Consider the following 25,095-nt stretch of genomic DNA (forward strand, 5'->3'; position numbering starts at 1 on the left):
GCAATAGGATATATGAAGCTAACTTACATGTAACCACTGATTCATTATAAACAAAAAGGAAACAAATAGAAAAGAAAATAGATGAGTAGGTGATACTCAGTTCATATAGTGGAAGATTCTACAGTGATGAAAATAAACGAGAGCTACAGGCAATGTCAAAGAATCTCACAAACAGAATTGATAAGAAAAAAGGACATGAAGGAATATACATACTATATATGATGAATGAATACATACACTACTATATGATTCCATTCACATAAAGGTTTGAATAGATAAAACTAAATAATTTTATAGAAAAAAGAAATATTAGCCAAAACCACACAATGTGAGAGGATATGATCATTAGGGTTGTGAACAAGAAAGATGAATACAGAGACTCTAGGCCAGAAGAATCCCCTGTACTTAAATTTTTTGCTAACTCACCTTTATATGCTTAATGTATTTTTCTCTATTATTTTGTATTTGACAATAAGAAAAAAAGGGTTAAAAAATCTTGAAGCTGGCTGAGATCAAAGGGTTTGCAGCTGACATCACAAATACTTTGGCAGTAAGTGGGCAGAGCTATGAACCAAAGTAAGAGCAAAGGAAAGTGATTGGAGAATAAGGCAGCAGGAATGATATTTATCCAAAGAAAGCTCATTACTGGACACAGAGCACCCTGAGGAGAAGCAGAAGGTTTCTCAAACCGGAAAGCAAGTTCTCCAAAGAAAAATGAGCACCAAAGGAAAAGTAAGAAAATAAGCTGCATTTTTTTTCAGTTTGTGCATTTTTTATGTCTGTGTACATTTGTTGGTTCCTTTGGGAACTATAGCAAAAGGATCAAAATGATACAAGAGTAGCCCCAGTGCTAGGAATTTGATAAAAGGAAACATCTATGGATCTATCAAATGCTCTCTACAGGGTGTTGAATCAAATATTATTTAAGTTGCCAGCACAAAGGAGACTTAAGCTGTGTTAGAGCCATGAAACAGAATATATATTTGTTGGAAATAATGTTGGAGAGTAATATGAAAAATATTCATATTAATATATAGAGTTGATTATAAAGCAGAATTGCTCATTGTTTATGACCCCATGTGAGATACTTACAAAGATTTAGATCAAAAGCATGAAGTGAGTGATAAACTCATAGATGAGTTCTGTTTTTCCTTATTGGATTTTGAAACTTCCTATAACTGATACATATATTTATTTTGTAAGATTAATGATACTTAAAAATATAATTCAAAATTGATAGCAACTATTGAAAAGTATATGTTCACATGGTAAAAGACTTTGGAAAGATCACACCCAAGGAAAAATACTATTAGGATGGAGAAATATAATTTTGCTTATTTTTACTTTCTATCGATGTTAATTCTACTTGAAATAAAAAATACAATTTCAGGCTATAAAAATTTTTGATGTATGGATTATAGAGTCCTGAAATGTTTCATTTCTTTTCATGCATTTTTGCTCAATTCTTACAAAAACAAAAAATTACTTAATTTATATTATACTGAAAAAATGCATGTAATTATATTAACCTCACTCCCCTGACTTTAAATAAATCATCTGGGGATCTTACTCAAATTCAAAATTTTGATTTACTGGGTTTGGAAAGAGCTTTCAGCTCTAACAAGTCCCCAAGTAACATGATTTATAGTTTAAGGCCTGTATTTTGAGTAACTAAATAATAAACCTTTGTCCTAGTAATAAGATCTTGAGAAATGCAGAGTTGATTATAAATGGTTGAGTCAACAAACACCATTTGGTTCAATGAAGCCCTATGAACTCTATAAATATATCTACTTCATTATGAAAAAAAATCAAGTCATTATATCAGGGTAAATTTAATACACCTGTTCAACTCAACAAGTTAAAAAGTAGGAAACCTATAATGTAGAATTTAACATGTTTTTTTCACAAACTATGTTTCATGGAATTACTATCTCAAGAGGCTCTTTAGGTTTTTTTCCTATCTCTCTCTCTCTCTCTCTCTTTTGCCTTTCCCTTATATTCACCCTCCACTTCTCTTTCAGGTTATTAAATGCAAAGCAGCCATTGCCTGGGAAGCAGGAAAGCCCCTTAGCATTGAAGAGGTTGAGGTAGCTCCTCCCAAGGCTCATGAAGTTCGAGTTCAGGTAAGTGGAGACTGTCTCCAGGGACAGATGGGACCCTAGTAAAGAATTGGTTTCTATCAATTCAATCCCACATGTAATGACTGGGAGGCCTTGGAGTTTCCATTAAGGGGCAGTTTTAGTTTTAGGTCAGGTAAGAACAGGCATTATTCCCAGGAGTGATAAATCATTGTTTCAATAACATTTGATAATCAACTTGTTTTTTTAACTTTTATTTAGTAAATATAAATTTCCAAAGTACACTTTATGGATTACAGTGGTTTTCCCCCCCATACTTCCCTCCCACCCGTACCTCTCCCATCTCCCGCTCCCTCTCCCATTCCATTCACATCAAGATTCATTTTCAAATATCTTTATATACAGAAGATCAATTTAATATATATTAAGTAAAGATTTCATCAGTTTGCACCCACAGAGAACATAAAGTGTGAAATACTGTTTGAGTACTAGTTATAGCATTAATTCACATTGAACAACACATTAAGGACAGAGATCCTACATGAGGAGAAAGTACACAGTGACTCCTGTTGTTGACTTAACAAATTGACACTCTTGTTTATGGTGTCAGTAATCACCCTAGGCTCTTGTCATGAGTTGCCAAGGCTATGGAGACCTTTTGAGTTCGCCGACTCTGGTCTTATTTAGACAAGGTCATAGTCAAAGTGGAAATTCTCTCCTCCCTTCAGAGAAAGGTACCTCCTTCTTTGATGGCCCCTTCTTTCTACTGGGATCTCACTCACAGAGATCTTTCATTTAGGTTTTGTTTTTTTTTTTTTTTTTTTTTTTTTTTTTTTTTTTCCCAGAGTGTCTTGGCTTTCCATGCCTAAAATACTCTCATGGGCTCTTCAGCCAGATACAATGCCCTAAGGGCTGATTCTGAGGCCAGAGTGCTGTTTAGGACATCCGCCATTCTATGAGTCTGCTGTGTATCCCGCTCCCATGATGCATCATTCTCTCCCTTTTTGATTCTATCACTTAGTATTAGCAGACACTAGTCTTGTTTATGTGATCCCTTTGACTCTTACACCTATCAGTATAATCAATTGTGAACTGAAATTGATCACTTGGACTAGTGAGATGGCATTGGTACATGCCACCTTGATGGGGTTGTATTGGAATCCCTGGCACATTTCTAACTCTACCATTTGGGGCAAGCCAGCTTGAGCATGTCCCAAATTGTACATCTCCTTTCTCTCTTTGATAATCAACTTGTAATTCAACTAGCTTAACGTAATTCATTAACATTAAGAACCAGACAAAGGAATTCTCTTTGGATTAGGATGTTGGATTTTCCTTTTGTACCTCAATTGCCAATTATTGGACAGTGTTATTAAAAGAAAGAGAGAATTAGGTCCAAAACAAAGGGGAGGAAAATCCGGGCAGCACAAGTGTCTGGGTACAGGAGAATAGCACAATGAATTCCGATGATGTCCCTCATTTTCCCCAGTGCTAGTCCTCCTTAATTTTCTTCAGGAACAGCATGTGAAGTGTTTAGATCTCACGAGAATGAGTGAAATGTCCTTATGAACAGTATTTTGAAGAAAAGTAATACAGGGATACATTAGTAATTGATTTAAACAATTTTGATTTCATATCTCTATTCTACCTATATTGCCTCTTCATTTCACATAGTCTAAGCAAAAGTTGAACAAACCTTAGAAACATGTATTCCTTCCATTCTTTTCCCTAACAGACTTTCACTTTCCTCTATTATCTTTGATTGGCTTCCTCTCCTGGAGACAGTAATTGCTGATTCTATCTGTTTTTAAGATTTGCTAACAACAATGGGAGGTGGAAAACAAAGGTGCATCATAAGAGAAAACAATCAGTTTATTTTTATCTGTTCTTTTTTTCAAAATGTAATTTTTATTGAGTTCAGGAGTATCACAAAGCTTCAAGATGGCATTGGGCCAAAAATCACATATAAGATCCAATCCACTAATATAATGGCAGAAACATGATCAAATCTTTTATTGCTTTCTAGATAATTGCCGCTAGCGTATGCCGTTCGGATACCTATGTGATCAATCCTGCATTTAAAGAGGGTCTACTCCCTGTGATCCTTGGCCATGAGTGTGCAGGAATTGTTGAAAGTGTTGGGCCAGGAGTGAACAACTTCAAACCAGGTATTTTAATTCCTGATCCCAATTAGATGGATATTTCAGGTTATTTTGGTGATAATTCCTGTCCTGGCAATGCCTGCTGTATCCGATCTTATTTACATAGTGGAACCACCTTTTTCAAAGCAAACCTGACACATGTTCTATCACAGTCTAACAACAGAACAGAATAGTTGAAATTAGAATTGTCTAATAAAATTTCTGAACATGATCAGTTAATTTATATACAATGCTAAGGAATTGTCAAAAGAAGGCAGGGTTGCTTAAACTAAAGATTCCGTGGGGTATGTACAATCTTTTATCTACAGGAAATAAAATGCTTTTATTTTTATATGAAGAATGAAAATTTTTAGGTAGCTTAAATGAAAAGCATTATACATATATTAATGCTGGGTGTCTATTTGTAAGCAAAAATAGTACCTAAGTAATACACTTTAGTAATAGTACCTAAGTAATACACTTACATCATATTTTATAACAGATCCACCAAATACTGGAATATGGCCATTGTAATCCTCATTTGACCAGCAGATTAAATCATATCACTTCCCTACTTTAAGGAAATTGCTCCAAACAGAGATTAGTAGATTTTATTCCAAACAAGAGCACAGAAATAAACTGCTCCTGAAAGTTTTGCATCCATGAAGAAGTCTAACCAATGTTAGTCCCAGCTTTGCTGTCTACTGGCTATGTGTTCTTGGCTGGTTATGTCACTTTTCTGTGACATCTCACAGCTCCTATTTCCTAAATAGGGATTATACTAATATTTATCTCAGAGGGTTATTCTGAGAATCATGTAAGATAATACATGGAAGCAGTTAAAAAGGTGTCTGGCATATACTAAATATTGAATTAACACTAAATGTGAATTATTATCACTAGCCCTCCATCATCAAAGGACAGAAGCCATTATATAATTTGGAATTGAGTTTAATAAGTGGGCAAATGTGGAATGTGAAAGGGAAGCTAAATGGTGAAACAGGAAATAATGTAAAGTTTACTTCAGTCTTCTAGCCTGTTTTCACCTCTCCTTTTATCTAAGGATGTTCTTTGAGTGTTTGGAAATAAAACAAACAGTTAAAATGTAGAGTTCCAAAGACAGCAGTCTTAAATGGGACTTTGCACCTAATGATATTAATACAGACCTGTTGCTTGAATACTGAGCAGAATAATATATGGCAATATGTGCAGTACTGGGGGGAATCTGAGATCTTATAACTTGATACTGTAGCCAACTATACTTTCTTTTGAATATAAAATGTATGTGATAAGAAATGATACTTCTCATTGATTCATCTGCTGTAAACCATAAGTAACATGTTAGGCACCATCTAACCTATGTTCTTTCTGTCTAGGTGACAAAGTAATTCCACTTTATGTACCTCATTGTAGAAAATGCAAGTTCTGCCAGAGTCCACTCACAAACTTTTGTACAAAATTCAGGTAAGCTCTATGCATTGTTTGTAATAACATGAATTGATATAAATACTTTGGACAGCAAAATGACAACACCTAAATGGAGTCGAAGAGGTGCTAACCTCCCACCCAGCAATTCCACAATGCGGGTACAAGACACTGTTACAAATGCACACAGAGAGACACATGGTAGAATGTTCATGACAACAGTTTATAACAGCAAGCAATTTAATACAGCAAGAATGTCCATAAATAAGAGAATGGACGGGGCACCGGATTCTGTCCCGATTGCCCCTCTTCCAGGACAGCTCTCTGCTGTGGTCCAGGAAGGCAGTGGAGGATGGCCCAAGTGCTTGGGCCCTGCACCCCATGGGAGACCAGGAGAAGCACCTGGCTCCTGCCTTTGGATCAGTGCGGTGCGCTGGCCGCAGCGCGCCAGCTGTGGCGGCCATCGGAGGGTGAACCAACGGCAAAGGAAGACCTTTATCTCTGTCTCTCTCTCTCACTATCCACTCTGCCTGTCAAAAAAAAAAAAAGAAAGAGAGAGAGAGAGAGAGAGAGAGAGAGAGAGAGAATGGATTAATAAATTGCTCTGAGGTAACATAATGGAACACTATTGATCATTGAAAAATCACTGAACTTGAACTACATAATGACATAAAATAATTTACAAAAAAAAGTGTTGGGAAAAGAAGAAAGTGGCTGAAGGACATTTTCACTAAGGTGTCTTACACAAAAACAATACCGTAAGTTTTCCATGGTTACATGTATGTGTCATAAAAGTATAAATACATCACTGGAATAGTAGCCAATTCTATAAGAATTAGAGAAGGCAATAAAGCACAGTCATTTACTCCAAGGCTTCATAGTATAAATCTTGGAGACAGAATTTTAACCTAGTGGCAAAATCTAAATTCCAAATTGTTTTAATTTCACTGAGACTACAGAAAAATCTAATTCTCACTAATGTTATTTGAAACTACTTATTATAAAAGTTGAATCTTCAATACTCACATCTATTACTGTGCCTCATTTTCCTCATCGAAAAAATGAGTACAATAATGCTTGCTTCCTAAGGTTGTTGTAGATATTAAAAAAAAAAAAAAACACTGTAACACTCATTTGCAAATCTGTAATAATAATAGATGCAGCCAGTGACCATAAATTCTTTCTTTCTTTCTTTCTTTCTTTTTTTTTTTTTTTTTTTTTTTTTTTTTGACAGGCAGAGTGGACAGTGAGAGAGAGAGACAGAGAGAAAGGTCTTCCTTTGCCGTTGGTTCACCCTCCAATGGCCGCCGCGGCCGGCGCACTGCAGCCGGCGCACCGCGCTGATCTGATGGCAGGAGCCAGGAGCCAGGTGCTTTTCCTGGTCTCCCGTGGGGTGCAGGGCCCAAGCACCTGGGCCATCCTCCACTGCACTCCCTGGCCACAGCAGAGAGCTGGCCTGGAAGAGGGGCAACCGGGACAGAATCTGGCACCCCAACCGGACTAGAACCCGGTGTGCCGGCGCCGCTAGGTGGAGGATTAGCCTAGTGAGCCGCGGCGCCGGCCCATAAATTCTTTCTATATCACAAAAATGGAGGTGATCAGATATTGTGTCCCTCCAGAAGAAACTTTCAACCTAATTTAGATGAGTAATCAAAGAGAGAAAACTCTCTAAAGAATACTGACATTTATTTGGGAATAGCAGAGCACTGTAATAGGGATATCAGCACACAGCACTGGGAATGTGCATGCCATAGTTAACCAACAGCACATTCAAGGAGATTGTGCAAGGAAAGTTTTTTTTTTTTTAAGATTTATTTATTTATTTGAAAGCCAGAGTTACACAGAGAGAGGGGAGGCAGAAAGAGTGAGAGAGAGAGAGAGAGAGAGAGAGGTCTTCCATCCGATAGTTCACTCCCCAATTGGCCACAATGGCCGGAGCTGCGCGATCCGAAGCCAGGAGCCAAGAGCTTCTTCCTGGTCTCCCATGCAGGAGCAGGGGCCCAAGGGCTTGGGCCATCTTCTACTGTTTTCTCAGGCCATAGCAGAGAGCTTGATGGGAAGTGGAGCAGCCGGGACTTGAACCGGCACCCATATGGGATGCCGGCACTTCAGGCCAGGGTTTTAACCTGCTGCACCTCAGCGCCGGCCCCAGGAAAAGTTTTCAAAGGCAAAAATAAGTAGGATTACATGAGATATTTTTAGACAGTGATTGTCAGCCACAATGATTAATGACCAGGGTGACCTTAGTCCAAGGTTTAGTGTATGTCTTTTAAGTATTAATTTTTGTGGGCCAGCGTTGCAGCACACTAGGCTAATCCTCCACCTGCAGCACGGGTACTCCGGGTTCTAGTCCTGGTCGGGGCACTGGATTCTGTCCCGGTTGCTCCTCTTCCAGTCCAGCTCTCTGCTGCGGCCCGGGAGGGCAGTGGAGGATGGCCCAAGTCCTTGGGCCCTACACCCGCATGGGAGACCAGGAGGAAGCACCTGGCTCCTGGCTTCGGATCGGCACAGCACGCCGGCCATAGCAGCCACTTGGGGGGTGAACCAACAGAAAAAGGAAGACCTTTCTGTCTGTCTCTCTCTCTCACTGTCTAACTCTGCCTGTCAAAAAAAAAAAAAAAAAGAAAGAAAAAAAAGTATTAATTTTTGTATAAGGCTATGGTTGACCCTGTGTAATGTATTTCTGGAACAGTCTTTTCTGATAGTTATTATCAGGCAATTATGGATAAGAACTTTTTCTTCAATAACCTTACAGCTTTACTTAGGGTTGACACATGACTCCATTTTGATTCTGACAACTTTTGTATTCCTTTCACAAAATATACAGGACTGTGTATGAATTATGTGCCCATAAATATAAAATCTGAATCAGAACAAGTGCTTAGATCAAAAATACTATCTTAGGAGGAAATACAGGGACAGAAAACTATATAATACCAGATTATATAACTGTAATAGCAAAATCCACAATGAGGAGAACTTCTACAGGACAAATGACTCAATTTCTTCAAAAAAATAAATTGTAAGGGAAAGAATTATAAATTAATGCAGGTAAGAAGTATATCAGTAAAAAAAAAAAAAATAGGCATACCCCAAGGAATCCTAGCAATTTACAGAATAAATAGTGATGTTGGGGTTTGCTTCAAAATAGTCCAATAAGAGGAAGGAAATTGGTATTGTGGAGGGATAATAGATGAAACTAGATGGACAAAGAGTGTAAGAGATTTCATTACACTCTTTTTTCTAGCTTTATATGATTGATTTTCTCCTCAAAATGTTTAAAGTTCAATGCATATAAAATCATTAAAAGAACTTTGACATACAGAAGGAATTCAGTATGTTTGTTGCTATTACCTTTAAAAATACTTCTAACACGATATTATTAACATGAGAAGTTTCAGATTATTTCCTCGATTTCGTCAACATTACAAAGCTGTCATGACAAATATATACTCCCCAGCACATTCTGGAGGTAAGTGATTAGTTTTCTTTTCACTTTCCCTTCTTCATCTCTCTTTGTTTAATTTTCTAGTGAACATAAAAACCCTATAATTGAACAAGAACTAATGGACGACAAAACCAGCAGGTTTACCTGCAAAGGAAAATCAATTTACCATTTCCTAGGAATCAGTGCCTTCTCTCAGTACACTGTGGTAAAAGATATCAATCTTGCCAAAATAGATGATGATGCAAATTTAAAGAGAGTTTGTCTGATTGGATGTGGGTTTTCTACTGGCTACGGGGCTGCAATCAACGATGCCAAGGTAAATGGTTAAACATCAGATTGTGCAACACAGAAGTTACTAGCAGGCAATGTGATGGAGAGGAGCCAGAGTCCATTATCCTCCTTCAAACTCTAGCTATGTCATTTATTGTCTCTGTGATTTTAGGCAAATGTTTTAACCTATCTGGAATAACAAGTGGGACAGATACTGATAGAGATAAGTAAATCATATTATTGGTATATAATGTCTGACCCAGCAGGCAGCATGTAGTTGGCACCCAATATATGTTCTAGACTACACCACAGTAAGATTGTGGACCACCCCTGATTTAAACACTGTCGGCTTAAACATGACCCCTAGGTCCGAGTGCTCTTCCTGAGACACCTTCCCCACTGAACAGAAGCGATGGAAGCCCTCACCCATCTCCTTATAGCCACTTGGGTTCTCCCGAGGCTGAGAAATCTCCACTTTCAGTCAGTAGTAACTCATCTCTGCTTCTTGTCCCATCCTTTGGTTCCAGGGGTGGGTATTTGGAGGCAGCTCTGACCGTGACAAAATGTGTCTCTGGAATCCCAAGTTAGAATTTAAAAACTCTAATGATACTTTAGGGCAAGATACCAAAGAAGGATCTCACAAGTGAATCTCTCAAACAACCCCCTTATTTTAACCTCTCTGACATCAGACTTTATGCCTTGATTGAAAATTGCAAATGTAGACAAAGTACTCTTTCTAAACAACAAATCTGAAGATTTTACCCTTCTTGTGTTATTTTTTCCCCTCCAGGTAAGGTCAGTTTCCCCAGTGGGCTACAGTGGCTTTCTGCTTCCCCCTGAACTGTTTGTTGTCCCCTGGGTCCCACCCAAACTTCCCAGGCACTGGTCACTGTGCCCTCAGGGTGCCTTACACCTGCTTCCCACCCACATTGTGAGAAGACTCCACTCAGATATCACTTCCTGACGGAGCCCTGCTTCAGCCTCTCAGGCACACAATGAGTGTCTTCCCAGTTTTCTCCAGAGTACCTGCATTTACCCATCTTCATTCTCATCAAACTCTGAGGAAATTCCCCCTTAATTTTTTCATCCTATTACACTATTTATCCTTAAAGGTAAAAACTGTCTTGCTCATTGTGATACCTCCAGAGCCTAGCACTGTGCCTAGCAACTAATAGGCACTTGATAATTTTTCAACAAATGAATGGGTAAAACCAGGTACATATGAAATTCATGAAAACATCTTGGTGAGGCTAGGTCCTCAGCTTTGTAATCCAAATTCCTCTTCTTCAGATTACCTACAGTTGGTCAGTGTCAATGAAATATAATCAGCCTAACCACAACAAAAGACTGATTTTGTAGCCAAGATATCATGTATGATTTTTCATTTAAATTTTCATTTACCAAGTAGACAGAAATGCTACTTTGGGCCATCAGCATATTATCTCTAATTATTTTCATTCGTTGAATCATTCGTTAATTTAAAAAACAACATTGTATGGGAAAACAAACTAAAGTCTGAAAACTATTAGAGGAAATGTATTGAAGTCGGGTGGAGTTGATGGCTGCTGTGACCACCTTACCAAAAGCTCGGTTCCTGTCCTTGGTCCTGAATGAAAATAAGGAGGACAAAGTTTGAGGGTTGAGGAAAAAGATAGTTTAACCTGTTAGCAGATGAAAACAATAGCAAATTAGCAGTCTCTAAGCAGACTACTGTTCGGTGAGGATAGGCTGGGGTTTTTTAAGAAGCTGCAAGGAAGCTGGGCTGCTGAGTCAGGTGCTAGGGCTCACTACAGGTCTGATAACAGGGTTATCTCAGACATCAGCCCTGTTCCCTGGAAAACTTGCTTGCTGGCTTTTCTTTTTAGAGGAGGGAACAGTTGGATGTTCTGTAAAACTAAGCAGCTAAACAATGTTATTTGGCTAGGATCTCAAAGAGGCAAAGTACTGTATTGAAAGATTTCAGTATTTGTTTAATCAAGATGAAGCTAACTCAATCTAGAGCTCAAGCTTACCCATTCTCCTAGAATAAATTCAAACCTCTGGTCACACCGGCCAGGGAAGGCCAGATGACTTTGCAACTCCAGCTTGCTTTCTCAAGACCAGTCTGGAATTCACAAGCAAGCATTATTTATCTGTTTGAACGTATATTTCAGTCACAGGCACAGTAGTCTTCTGCTCATCAGAATATGAAAAGAAAAAAGAGATGCATCTGGCTCAATTATAGCCGCAGTAGTCAAGGCACAAGAGCATTCTCTCCTAGAGAGAATCAGAGACTCAGGGAAGAAATTTCACCCTCATCTCTGGACTCCATGCTTCTGGACTCCAACCTAACACTTCTATGCTCCTTAAGGGATATTAAAACTAGAGTTTCAGATGCAGCTTTCTCTCTTTAAATTATTTTTAGCTGATAAAAAAATCTATGTATTTATGGGATACAATGTGATGTGTTGCTGTACATTGTGGAGTAAGTAAATCAAACTAATAAACATGTTTATCTTTTCACATAGTTTTTTTGTAGTAACACCATTTAAAATCTACTCTTGCCATTTTCAGTTATAGAATACATTATCAACTTAACTAGTCACCATGCTCTAGCACAATATGTTTCCAGAGCTATTCCTTCAAACTGACACCTTGTATCCTATAATCAATGTCTTCCCATTCTTTATTCGCCAGCCCTGAACTACCATTCTACCCTCCACTTCTATGTCTTTCATTGTTTTAGATACCAGGTGTAACTGAGACCAGTATTCGTTTCTGGGCTTGGCTTATGTCACTAAGCCTAATGTCCTCCAGGTTCATCAAAGTCATTGCCAAAGAATGCATTTCCTTCTTTGTTAGGGCTGAATAGTATTCTGTCATGTACATGAGGGTTCTTCAAAAAGATCATGGGAAATTGTAATTAAAAGATAAGTTTTTGGCAAAAAAAAAACAAATTCATGCTTAGTTTTTTCATCATACGTATCATCCATGAATTTTGTGAGGACACTCCATATATACTAGATTTTCTTTACCCACTCATACATTCATAGTTATATGGCTTCCATATCTTGGCATTTGTAATACTGCTGCATGTACATGAGTGTGCAGATCTCTATTTAACATAATGACTTCATTTCCTTTAGATATATACCCAGCAGTAGAACTGTACAGCATTCTTTCAAATCTGGTCTGAGTGTGCTTAAACTCCCAGGACTTGTTCTTTTCACTGTTGAGAAAGAAATGCTACCAGATAAAACATCGCAGAGGAAATATAAATCTGATAATAAGACATTAAGGAAGGGCAGTATCAGTAATTCTGCCCATTCAGTAATAGCAGTAATAGAGTTTAACTTCTAGGAAGAAAACTGAAGCAACAACATCCTGCATCAGTATGACCCCTGAATCCTTTCAATCTGCTTGTATCCTTTGCTGTCAATGAAACCCACAGTTCACAGAGTTCTTTGGAATCATGAGAATATTCTCTAACAGTGATCTTGGCAGACAGATAAACATCCACTCTGGATAGCCATGTTTTCAAATGGGGGAAAAAATGATTCAATAGGGGGCAAGCATTTGGTACAGCAGTTACAATGCTGCTTGGGACATTCTCATTCTATATCAAAAGTGCCTGAGCTAGAGTCCTGGCTCCACTTCCTATTCCAATTTCTTGGTAATGTGAACCCTGGAATGTAGTAGGTAATGGTCCGAGTAGTTGAGCACTTGCCACCCACATGGGAGACCCACATCAACTTCTGGGCTCTTGTCATTGGCCTGGAGAGTCCCAGCTGTTGTGGGCAATTGAAGAGTGAATCAGTGAAGGAAAATTTCTGTCTGTCACAGTCTCTCTGACTTTCAAATAAATAAACTACCAAACATTAAATATTTTTAAAAAAATCTTCAATCTACTAGTTCACTCCTCAGATGGCCACAATGGCTTGGGCTAGGCCAGGCCAAAGCCAGCAGCCAGAAGCTTCTTTGAGTTCTCTCACGTAGGTGCACGGGCCCAAGCACTTGGGCCATCTTCTAATGTTCTTCCCAGGCCAGCACCAGGAAGCTGGATTGAAAGTGCAGCAGCCAGGACACAAACCAACATCCACTGGGATGCCAGTGATGCTGGTGGTGGGTTAACCCACTACACCACAATGCTGCTCATATGTGTACTGATTTCTGATGAAATAGAGACAAGTTCATGGAGAGAATGTTCTTTAAGGCAGGGCTAGAATTGTAGGTGATATTTTAATCAGATAAAATACAGCAAAAAGTGTATCAGGTTGAGAGAACAGCATAAATTAAGGCATGAGTTGTTGTGGCTATTGTACTGAGACTGTCATGTAGATGAAGTTGTAAGGTAAATAGAGGTCAGATCACAGAAGTGTTTTAATACCAAGCAAAGACATTTAGACTTCATTCCTTTTAAATGAACTGATAATTTGGAAGGATCAAGTGAGTAAATTCACAATTATAGAAATATTGGTAATCAAAAACAATTGTAAAGGTAAAACAACAATGAAGTTATATTAGAAATATATATTTCAACTTACTTTCAATCCAATTTAGAAAGAAAAAGATAAATTCTTTAGAATTTGTGTATTTTCAAAGTTTGTGCTGATAACAATGAAGGAAAAAGTAAGATAACTATTTTCACTAGGTTTGTTCTTTATAAGCAAATAAACTTAATTGTCTGCCTTCAAATAATTTCATCAGTTTAGGCAGTAACACAATTTTTCACATTGGCAGATTTCCTACATTGGTGATATCACATAGTTTTATAACAGACAGTATTTTATTCATATATTCATGCCTCTATCTCACACTCCCTTACATGAAAACAAGTGGGACCAGATGCTTTAAAAGTTACTTCATAATTTTCCTACCTGCAGGTCACCCCTGGTTCTACATGTGCAGTCTTTGGCCTAGGAGGTGTAGGCCTTTCTGCTGTAATAGGCTGTAAAACAGCAGGAGCTTCCAGAATCATAGCTGTTGACATCAACAGTGACAAGTTTGCAAAGGCCAAAGCCCTGGGAGCCACTGACTGCCTCAATCCTAGAGAACTGAATAAACCTGTCCAGGATGTCATTGTTGAGATGACCAACGGAGGTGTGGATTTTGCTATTGACTGTGCAGGTGGATCAGAAGTCATGGTATGTATGTATTTTCCTTGAATCTCATTTTCAGTTTGTTCTATGGTCATCAATTAATAGCAGAGGGCTGGAGCATGTTCATTAAAGTAACTATAAGCATTCCTTCTTAATATGTTTAAAATGGTAACAAGGAAGTGAAACGGTCTGCTGCAAATCTTTTCCTACTCCCTCATTTATACATGCTTCTGATGGCCACTGGTGTGTACTCCAAATGCCAATACTATCTTTGTGAATTCACACTTGTGTTAAGATAAGCAGCCATAACAATATTATTTTTAGATGTTGAATTTTCATTTCACATCCCTTGGAAAAGCTCAATATTAGTAGGCTGGAAATAATATTTTTCTGATTTTTACATGAGTATCACAATTTCCCATTTTGAAATGATAATTTTAGGGGTTTCTTCACTTATAATTAATGGGAAAATGTTCATTTGACAACTAAAGTTAAATAAAATAGCAAGTATATTATATATGTTGCACCATTGTTAGCAAAACATATCAAGAAATTAACTGGAGTGCATAAAAAGAAGGAGGAATGCTTTTCTGCTTAACTATTTATACATTAAGCATACATAGTATGTTGTTAATGTTTATATTTGATCAAATGGAGCATATATAATAGTACATATTTCTTAAAACTAAACACTGAAGTGTATATAGACTATATTTATTTTTAATTTAATTTTTACTTTAATTTTAATAAATTATTAACATATTCAATATGATTTATGAAATCTGAGAATATAATCATATTGCCTTCAACCCTCCATCTCACACTCCTATCCTCCTTCCTTCTACCTTTTTTTTAGTTTTTGACCTAACATATTTTAAATTTACATTGCCCTAAAAAGGCTTAAAACTTTATAGAGAGAATTAAGATGCAGAGTAGGGAGGGAGCCTACTGCTCTAGACCAGGAGAAGATAGCTTAAAAAAAAAAACTGGAGAGAGTGCAGCCTCGGGGAAGAGCCAGGGAGAAAACAGCAGAGGAAACTCTACTGAAATTAGAGGGATATGGTGGACCCACTTGGAGGATGTGGATACCCATAACTCAGGACTGCTGCAGTGGAGAGCCTCTGCCACAGCGCTGGAGGGTGAGGTGAGACCAAACTGCAAAGATCAAGCCATTGGTGATAAAACAGCAGGATGACCCTAGAGGGAATCCAGCTTGGAGCCCCGCGGGAGATAATGTACCTGCCAAACTAGAGGAGAAAAAAAAAGGAGGAATACGTTTCTCTCTCCCCAACAAATCTGCAACAGCATCCTATAATAAGCTGATAAGGAGAAGGCACCATTTTGGACATACGTAACAGCTGTGCCAGATTGTATACAAAAACAGCAACCAGCAGAGTGGAGAAATGTGAGTCTGATGGGGAGAACTGACAGGGGACTGGGTACTCGTGACTGTGGGAGACTTGTGTTCCAGGACTGTAAAAAAACCTGAGGCTGTGTGGGAGGGCTCACAGTGTGACTGGGACTTTAGGCAGTCACTGTGGATGGCTCCACATATTCAGGGCTCCCTGGTTACCTGGTGAGGACATTGCTGAGGTATCTGAGCTTATACTGAGGACTGCACAGATCCTTTGTGTGGCCCTTGGGGCACAGCAAACAAGTATGATACCTACTGAGGCTAGCACTCAGGCAATGGTTTCCTTTGGGGAGAGGAGTTCAGCTGAGCAGAATAAACCTACACTCTGATTTTTAAAAAAAGAAAAAAATAAAGAGGACACCTGGGTATGTCACCTTAGACTTGCCCTTCACCCTGGAGAACTGAACAGAGCTCCCTGGCAACAACCACAATATGCCTCTAGATATTCACTGAAAGCAAACACTCTACTAATCTACAGAGGCATCATACAAAGATAAAAGCTGCCATAGCACAAAGAAAAAAAAAGAGGAAGAAGAAACCAACAAGTATCTCCGAAACCGCCAAATAACAAACACCAATTCAAGAAACATGAATAAAGAAGACAACATGGCATACCCAAAAGAACACAATACCTTAATTCTAGATTGTGAAGATGATGATATTGAAGAAATGCCAGAAATGGAATTCAAAAAAATTGATCATAAGATTACATAGAAGTGGGGCTGGTGCCGTGGCACACTAGGTTATTCCTCTGCCGGCAGTGCTGGCATCCCATATGGGCACCAGTTTTAGTCCCAGATGCTCCTCTTCCAGTCCGTCTCTCTGCTATGGCCTGGAAAAGTGGTAGAAGATGGCCCAAGTGCTTGGGCCCCTGCACCTGCATGGGAGACCAGGAGGAAACTCCTGGCTCCTGCCTTCGGATTGGTGCAGCTCCGGCCATTGCAGCCATTTGGAGAGTGAACCAACAGAAGGAAGACCTTTCTCTCTCACTGTCTGTAACTCTACCTGTCAAATAAATAAATAAAAAATCTAAAAAAAGATTACATAGAAGTAATCAGAAGCAAATGCAAGAACTAATGAAATCAGTACATGACAAAGAAAATTTTTCCCATGAAATTGAGATCTTAAAGAGAAATCAAAATGAAATTTTGGAAATAAAGAATTCAATAGAACAATAAAAAATGCAGTGGAAAGCATTAAAAACAGAATCAGTGAAACAGAAGAAAGAATATCTGACTAGGAAGACAAAGCATAGGAAAATATACAGTCAGACCAAACACAAGAAAAAGAAATTAGAAAATAAAAACACTGTTAGGAATCCATAGGACATTATCAAATGACCCAACATTCAGGCAATAGGACATCCTGAACACGTAGAAAAAGAGAAAGGATCAGAAGGCCTTTTTGGAGAAATAATAGAAAACTTAACTAATTTGGAGAAAGAAAGGGACATCCAAGTACAGGAAACACATAATAATCCTAATAGACATGAACAGAAAAGATCTTCACTATGACGCATTGTAATTAAACTCACCACAGTAAAACAAAGAAAAGATTCTAAACTATGCACAAGAGAAATGACAGATTAACTTCAAAGCATCTCCAATTAGACTCACATTAGACTTCTCATCAGAAACCCTACAGGTTAGGGAGAGAATGACGAGTTATATTCCAAGTCTTAAGAGAAAAAAAAATGTAATTCCAGAATACTATACCCTGCAAAACTCTCATTTATGAATGAACATGAAAAAACAACCTTCCATAACAAACGGAAATTGAAAGAATTTGTCACCACCTGTCCAGCCCTGCAGAAGATGCCTAAGGATATGCTGCACAAAAAAAAAAAAAAAAAAAAAAAAAAAAAAAAAAAAAACACCAGAAATACGATCTTCACCACAAAAGCAGATAAAGGAAGAAAATGTCCTAGTAAAAGTACAAAGGATATCCAAAGTAAAAAATGGAAATATTTTTGGAAAAATGTCAGGGCAAAGTTGTTACTTATTAAAAGTCACCTTGAATGTAAATAGCCTCAACTCTCCAGTTTAAACACACAGACAAGATGAATGGATTTAAAAAAAAAACTCTCTATTTGTTGGCTATAAGAAACACATATCACCAACAAAGACATACGCAGACTGAGGGAAAGGATGGAAAAAGATATTTCATGCTAACTGGTGTTGACATTCTAATATCAGTCAAAAAAAAAAAAAAAGCTGGTGTCGACATTCTAATATCAGGCAAAATATACTTTAACACAAAACTATTAAAAAGAGTAAAAGAAAGGTACTATGTAATGATTAAAGGATGTGATACCAGTCAAAATACCAAAGACATTCTTCTCAGATCTATAAAAAGATGCTGCAATTCATATGGAAACACAAGAGACCTCGAATAGCTAAAGCAATCTTATACAACAAAAACAAAGCCAGAGGCATCACAATACCAGATTTCAAGACATACTACAAGGTAGTTATTATCAAAACAGCCTAGCACTAGTAAAAAAAAAAAAATTGGATAGACCAATGCAACAGAATATAAGCAATAAAAATCAATGCAAATATCTACAACCAACTTATATTTGACCAAGAGCTAAAACCAATCCCTGGAGCAAGGACAGTCTCTTCAACAAATCATGCTGGGAAAACTAGATCTCCTCACACAGAAGTATGACAAAAGACGCTTACCTTACTCCTTACACAAAAAATCCTTTCAAAATGAATTAAAGACCTAAATCTACAACCTGACACCATCAAGTTATTAGAGAACATTGAGGAAACCCTGCAAGTTATTGGCACAGGAAAAGATTTTTTGGAAAAGACCCCAGAGCCACAGGAAATCAAAGCCAAAATTCACAAGTGGAATTACATCAAATCCAGAAGTTTCTGTACTCCAAAACAAACACTCAGGAAAGTAAAGAGGCAACAGAATGGGAGAAATTATTTACAAACCACGCAACTGATAAAGGATTAATAACCAGAATCTACAAAGAGATCAAGAAACTCTACAACAACAAAACAAACAACCCAGTTAAGGAATGGGCAATGGACTTAAACAGAGATTTTTCAAGAAAGGAAATCCAAATGGTCAACAGATACATGAAAAAGTGTTCAGGATCACTAACTGTTAGGGAAATGTAAATCAAAACCATAATGAGGTTTCACCTCACCCCAGTTAGAATGGCTTTTATACAGAAATAAACAAACAACAAATACTGGCGAGGATGTGGGGAAAAACGTACCCTAACCCACTATTGGTTTAAATGTAAACTGGTAAAGCCACTATGGAAGACAGTATGGAGATATCTCAAAAATCTGAATATAAACCTGCGATATGACCCAGCCATCCCATCCTGAGAATATACCCAAAGGAAATGAAATGAGTAAATAAAAGAGTTATCTGTGCCCCCTTAGCCTATTGCAACTCAATTCACAGTAGCTAAGACATAGAATCAACCTAAATGCCCATCAACCAAAATTGGATTAAGAAATTATGTGATATGTACATTATGGAATATTACACAGCAGTTAAAAATGAAATCTGGTCATTTGCAACAAAATGGATGAATCTGGAAATCATACTACGTGAAATAAGTCAGTGAAATAAGGGACAAATACCATATGTTCTCCCTGATTCGTGATAATTAACAGAGCACCTAAAATGAAATCTTTAGAGATGAAATTTATACTTTGAGAGGCAATAAAAGTTGAATAACCCTAGTCTTGACTATTGAGGAACAGGTTTTTTTTCTCTTCTTCATACATCACTGAAGGCTCCCACAGTCATGGGGTGCAGAGGATCCCCTCACTGCCCTGTGAGCCTACCCCACTCACAGAGACAGCAGAGTTGTTTCCAGATTCAGTGTCTGTGGGTGCTCTGCCTTGGCAGTCTGAGTCCCAGAGCCTGTGACAGTTTGAGAGGATGGGAGCACCTCCAATCCTAAGTGGGTGCTCAACACTCTGTCAACCCTCTTAGCCAAACTTAAAGTAAGTGGGAAACAAGGATTTTTCCCTCTGGTAAAATATACTGGTCACATGCCTGAGGAACCACTGTAGTATCTACTGATGTCAAGATATAGTGCCTAGGCCGGCGCCGCGGCTCACTAGGCTAATCCTCCGCCTTGCGGTGCCGGCACACCGGGTTCTAGTCCCGGTCGGGGCGCTGGATTCTGTCCCAGTTGCCCCTCTTCCAGGCCAGCTCTCTGCTGTGGCCAGGGAGTGCAGTGGAGGATGGCCCAGATGCTTGGGCCCTGCACCCCATGGGAGACCAGGAAAAGCACCTGGCTCCTGGCTCCTGCCATCGGATCAGCGCGGTGCGCCAGCCGCAGCGCGCTGGCCGCGGCGGCCATTGGAGGGTGAACCAACGGCAAAGGAAGACCTTTCTCTCTGTCTCTCTCTCTCACTGTCCACTCTGCCTGTAAAAAAAAAAAAAAAAAAAAAAGATATAGTGCCTATTCCCCACCAGTTGCCAGCAGCCCATGTGGGAGGATGAGGAGAAAGAAATGTGCCCTGTATTCACTGGATTAGGTAGGTACCCTGTGCCCCACTCAGGCTCCAGGCCAAACTCAAAATCAGTCTGGTCCACAAGGTTCTCCCTCATGCAATGTCACCAGTGGCCCAGGCTGCTGCAGTCTGCCCACCTCTCTCCCAGAACCTGGCGACTCCTCCAGCCCAAGTCTATGGGATTCATGTGTGGTCCCCCTACATGCTGCTGCATGTCTACACTTTTCATGATGTTCCAAAACGCTCCTCTTCTTTTTATAGAATTTCCACTATAAACTTCTCTCCAACTCTGCCCTGGGAATACACTTCCTCTTTTTTTTTTTTTTTCTACTGTCTTCTCCCGTGAGAATCTACATATTGTTTCCCTGTTCAGCCATCTTGGAATCTCTTATTTTTATATTTAACAGTAACACATGTATATAGGCATACAATTACACATAAAATAAATTATAATCTTCATTAATACATTGAACAAAATGTTACAATTCATATTAATGTGTTAATAAATATTTCTAATTGATAGTTATTGCATATAACTATATATTTTAGATTCAGCCTATCTATGCTATTAATACAATGCAAAAATATGTTCTGCTTATTTTTATTATTTTTTATAATGAACTCTCAAATTGTATTGAAGCGCTATACAATGATTCTACCTTATTAGCTTGAATCTCATTATCTGAAATGCAGAATTGAATAAATTTTCTCTAAAACATATGCCAACACTGGAGTTTGTGTGCTACGTTTCTGTATACTTGGGTGTTCTTTTGTACTGTACCTTCCAGAAAGCAACCGTGGACTGTACAACAGTAGGCTGGGGATCGTGTACTTTTGTTGGAGTCAATGTAAATGACAAAGGATTGACTATTTCTCCAGTGGAACTAATATTGGGCCGTACTTTAAGAGGATCAAGCTTTGGCGGTGGGTTTTTATTCTTCATAGTTTTTTAGTTCCTTCATAATAGTACTGAAATTCTTAGGTTAAAGATTGACACAAAAGAAAATAAATTGTTTAAATACTGATAACCTAGAACATACCTGTAGATTTTATATAAACACTAACTACTAATAAGCAGACAGAGTTCATATAGAAATGTAATTATCTTAAAAACTAAAATTCAATTTGCAGTTAAGTAACCCAACATAAAAGCATAAAAGGTAAAATTTTAATTAATTGATACAATTATTTAATGTAGAAAATAATCTTGATCTTTTTTCTTGTGAAATCTTTAGATATAAGTATAGAAACTTAAAGGAGAAGGGAAGGAGATAAATCTATTTGAAGCGACTCAAATCTTCAACAAACATTGATGACATTACTTCTTAACCCTGTGGGCTGTGTTTTTCAATTTTTGCTATTTTGGCCAAATTATAGGTTGGGATGTAGATACTGTCCCAAAGCTGGTTTCTGACTATAAGAATGGGAAATTCAATCTGGAAGCATTGGTGACCCATACCCTGCCATTTGAAAAAATCAATGAGGCACTGGACCTATTGAAACAAGGAAAAAGGTAAATTAACAAAAAGATGATTGACAAGTTTAGAAAACCTTCATGATGATTCTATTTTAATTTGATGTTAAGCACTAACCAGTTTGTCTTTCCTGAATTCCCATGTCAGCTACTAGTTGTGTTTAAAAGATTGTATGGTGGCCATTGGGAAGAAGGAAAACCTCCGACTTCCATAATGCACACTACTAAACATTATTAAAATTACCATGCTTGTTAAAACTACACTGTTACAACAGAGTGGTGATATCAATTGACACAGATCTTCACCTTGTCAATTGCTAAAACAGCTGGGGCTGCTCCCTAGAAAGAAATATTTCTATGGTATCATGACAGATCCCTCTAGAACAGTTTTCCCTGAGTTTGGAATCATTACACTCTGCAATCTGACCCAGAACGCCCACTCAGTCCCTTCATAAACAGAGCAACATGAAACCACAGAGATGTGACCAGTGAGTGGCAGGTATCAAAGTATGAAGGCTGCCTCATTCTCTCATTTTCTTGCTTTGTGTTAGGCTCCTGTAACATATCCTCTTGATCCATAATTTTATATGCTGTGCTCCATTACCATGGATCCTAGGAACTTCTATGAATGTCCTAACTGAGTGGTTTATAACAGTTGGGGAATGGCTAAGCTTAGGATCAATTGTTTAAGTCACAGTGATTTAGCACAGCCTTGATCAACAGAAGCAAAGGTCAAAAACACCAGGAACAATATTATATGGAGGAGATACAGGGCAGAGAAGAAATGGAAAAAGAAGATACAGCAAATAGAGGAAGGACCTAAAGTAAAATGAAAATGACAGGAGTTTGAAGCAGAGAACAAATGTCACAGGAAAAACAAAATAGGACCATGATGTAAGGACACAGGCTGCTTCCTAAGCAAGAAACCTGAGAAAATATCCCCATTGCCATCAACTCCCCAATTTGTAAATATGTTAGTGACAACATATAAAAAATTAAATAAAAAAAAGGAAAAATAACATTATTTTAAGCTAGTCTATGTAAACTTAATGCAGAAGCTCTTATAGTATCTTCCACAATCTCAGTATTCCCACACAGAATATTTCTTAAGTTCATAATGGGTTGAGGTATTGGGCCTTAGACCCTGGTGCTCATAGCCCCTCTACCATAACACCTTTCCTCTAAAGTTTTCAGTCATGGAACATAACCACACAGATACAGGCAAAGTGGCCACCAACCAGAAGACGCTGCATTGCTTTATTAGTAGGTAGAAAAATCTCCCTGGTAAGCAGTGGGAGAGCACAGGCTTAGGGTAGATATCTCAGTAGGCCTCCCACTTCCCCTCTGGATCACTGAGAAGACTACCTGGCTGCCTAAACTGATGGAAAGGACGCAACAGGGAACACAGAGGATGGGACTTCCAGATGTATTCACCAAGGGGGTACAGGAAGCACAAGAGAGGGCACGACTCCCTACCCTGCCAGCTACTCAGAAGTAAGGAAGTGCCTCAGGGGAAGGGGATGGAACACAATTACTGACTAGCCTGTAAGGTGCACTGACTGATTCACATGGTGAGGAATGAATACAAAATATTCCCTCCACAGGTGGGTGTACTTCCAGCACCTGAGTGTAGAAAACATTTATGCATGGCAATCTGCAGATGCCAGGAGATCACAGCAGCTCCATCAATGATGTCTGGGATAAGGAATTCTTTGTCCTTGGGTTTTTCCCCCTCTTTGCTCCTACATGTTGGAGTTATCCAGGAGGGAGAATATTTGGCTTCTCAGACAGGAGCATCCCAACTCGACTACTCCTCCTTTAGTGTCCAACGTTGACCTTGGCTACAGAGGAACAAAATCAGTGACCATTCCAAGACTACAACCTCACTTGGTATGCTCTATCACCATAGTACCATTCAGCAACAAGGACCTTGGGGTCCAGGTTGAATGAGGGTCCTCATATTGCCCCCAGCTTACATTGCATTGTAAATTATTATATGTGCCACAAACAAAAGATGACAAGATGAAAGGATGTCTATAAAGAAAGGTTAGACCAAATTCTGAAATGGAACAGCAAAATTATTTTTGAGTTTTAGTAAAATTTATCATGAAAATGATACTTAACATAGTTCAATTCTTGTTAACAGCATCCGAACCATCCTGATCTATTGAAGATGTCAAAGGCAATTTGGAACACTATGTGAATATGAACCTGCCAACTGATTACCTAAAGTGATGAATCAAGGAAAACTATGAATTTAAACAAATATTTGCCGTTAGTATCTCAACATATAATAGCTATAAATAATACAGAATTTGTCATCATAAAATATATAATGGTTTCCATGTTAAATGACTATAGTAAATGAAATACTTTTGAATGGAATCTCATGATGTTTAGGAATTGTTTAAAATTAGCTCTGCAGAGGAGAGGGGGGAAATGAGTGGATAATAAAACCAGACTGAACATATTCTACAATGGTATAGGTAGGTTATGAATATACGGGGTTTCATTACACTGTTCTCCCACTTTTGTCTATGTTGAAAACTTTCCATAATAAAAAGGTACATACTAGGGGTCAGTGCTGTGGCAGAGCAGATAAAGCTACTGCCTGCAGTGCCAGCATCCCATATGGGCACTGGTTCAGGTCCTAGCTACTCTGCTTCTGATCCAGCTCTCTGCTATGGCTGGGGAAGCAGTGGAAGATGACCCAAAGACTCGGGCCCCTACACCCATGTGGGAGACCTGGAGGAAGCTTCTGGCTCCTGGCTTCAGATTGACGCAGCTATGGCCATTGCAGCCATTTAGAGTGTGAATCAGCAGATGGAAGACTTCTCTCTCTGTTTTTCTCTGCCTTTCTGTAACTCTGCCTTTCAAATAAATATTTTAAAAAGGTACTTACTGGAAAAATATAGCTACATATTATATGTGTTTATAAAATGTCATATAATTACTATGTTCCCATAAGCTATTCTTTTTAAATAAGCTGCTAAATAAATTACAGTTAATGTCTTTTAGCCTCACTTTATCATTGTTTAATATACTCAGAAGTAATCAGGTATCAAAATACATGGAAATGAAAATATGAAAAGGAAAAAAAATCTAAACTCTCAAATTTCTATCTCCACAAATAATCACCCTTTCATCTTTGACAATTACTGGAACACATCATGTTTAGTGCTTTACAGTTTAATGATCTTTAATTGGCTCTAACTGATGCCAATTTTCTACAGTCAACAAAAAATAACAAAAAGTAAGTTACTTA

General features: G+C 38.3%; 1 protein-coding gene across 1 annotated transcript; it reads left to right on the forward strand.

Moving 5' to 3' along the window:
- Nucleotides 1-663: 663 nt before the first annotated feature.
- Nucleotides 664-24,463, forward strand: ADH2-2 (alcohol dehydrogenase class-2 isozyme 2; the record flags this gene model as incomplete). The annotated part of the gene is given in 9 exon segments (NM_001184829.1): nt 664-732; nt 2,025-2,126; nt 4,108-4,249; nt 5,599-5,686; nt 9,180-9,411; nt 14,228-14,488; nt 21,145-21,280; nt 21,734-21,869; nt 23,977-24,463. Coding segments are annotated over 9 exon segments (1,140 nt in total). The 5' UTR covers nt 664-714.
- Between the last annotated feature and the right edge of the window lie 632 nt (nt 24,464-25,095).

The sequence above is a fragment of the Oryctolagus cuniculus genome, chromosome 8 (genome assembly GCF_964237555.1).
Source record: "Oryctolagus cuniculus chromosome 8, mOryCun1.1, whole genome shotgun sequence".
NCBI classification, from domain to species: domain Eukaryota; kingdom Metazoa; phylum Chordata; class Mammalia; order Lagomorpha; family Leporidae; genus Oryctolagus; species Oryctolagus cuniculus.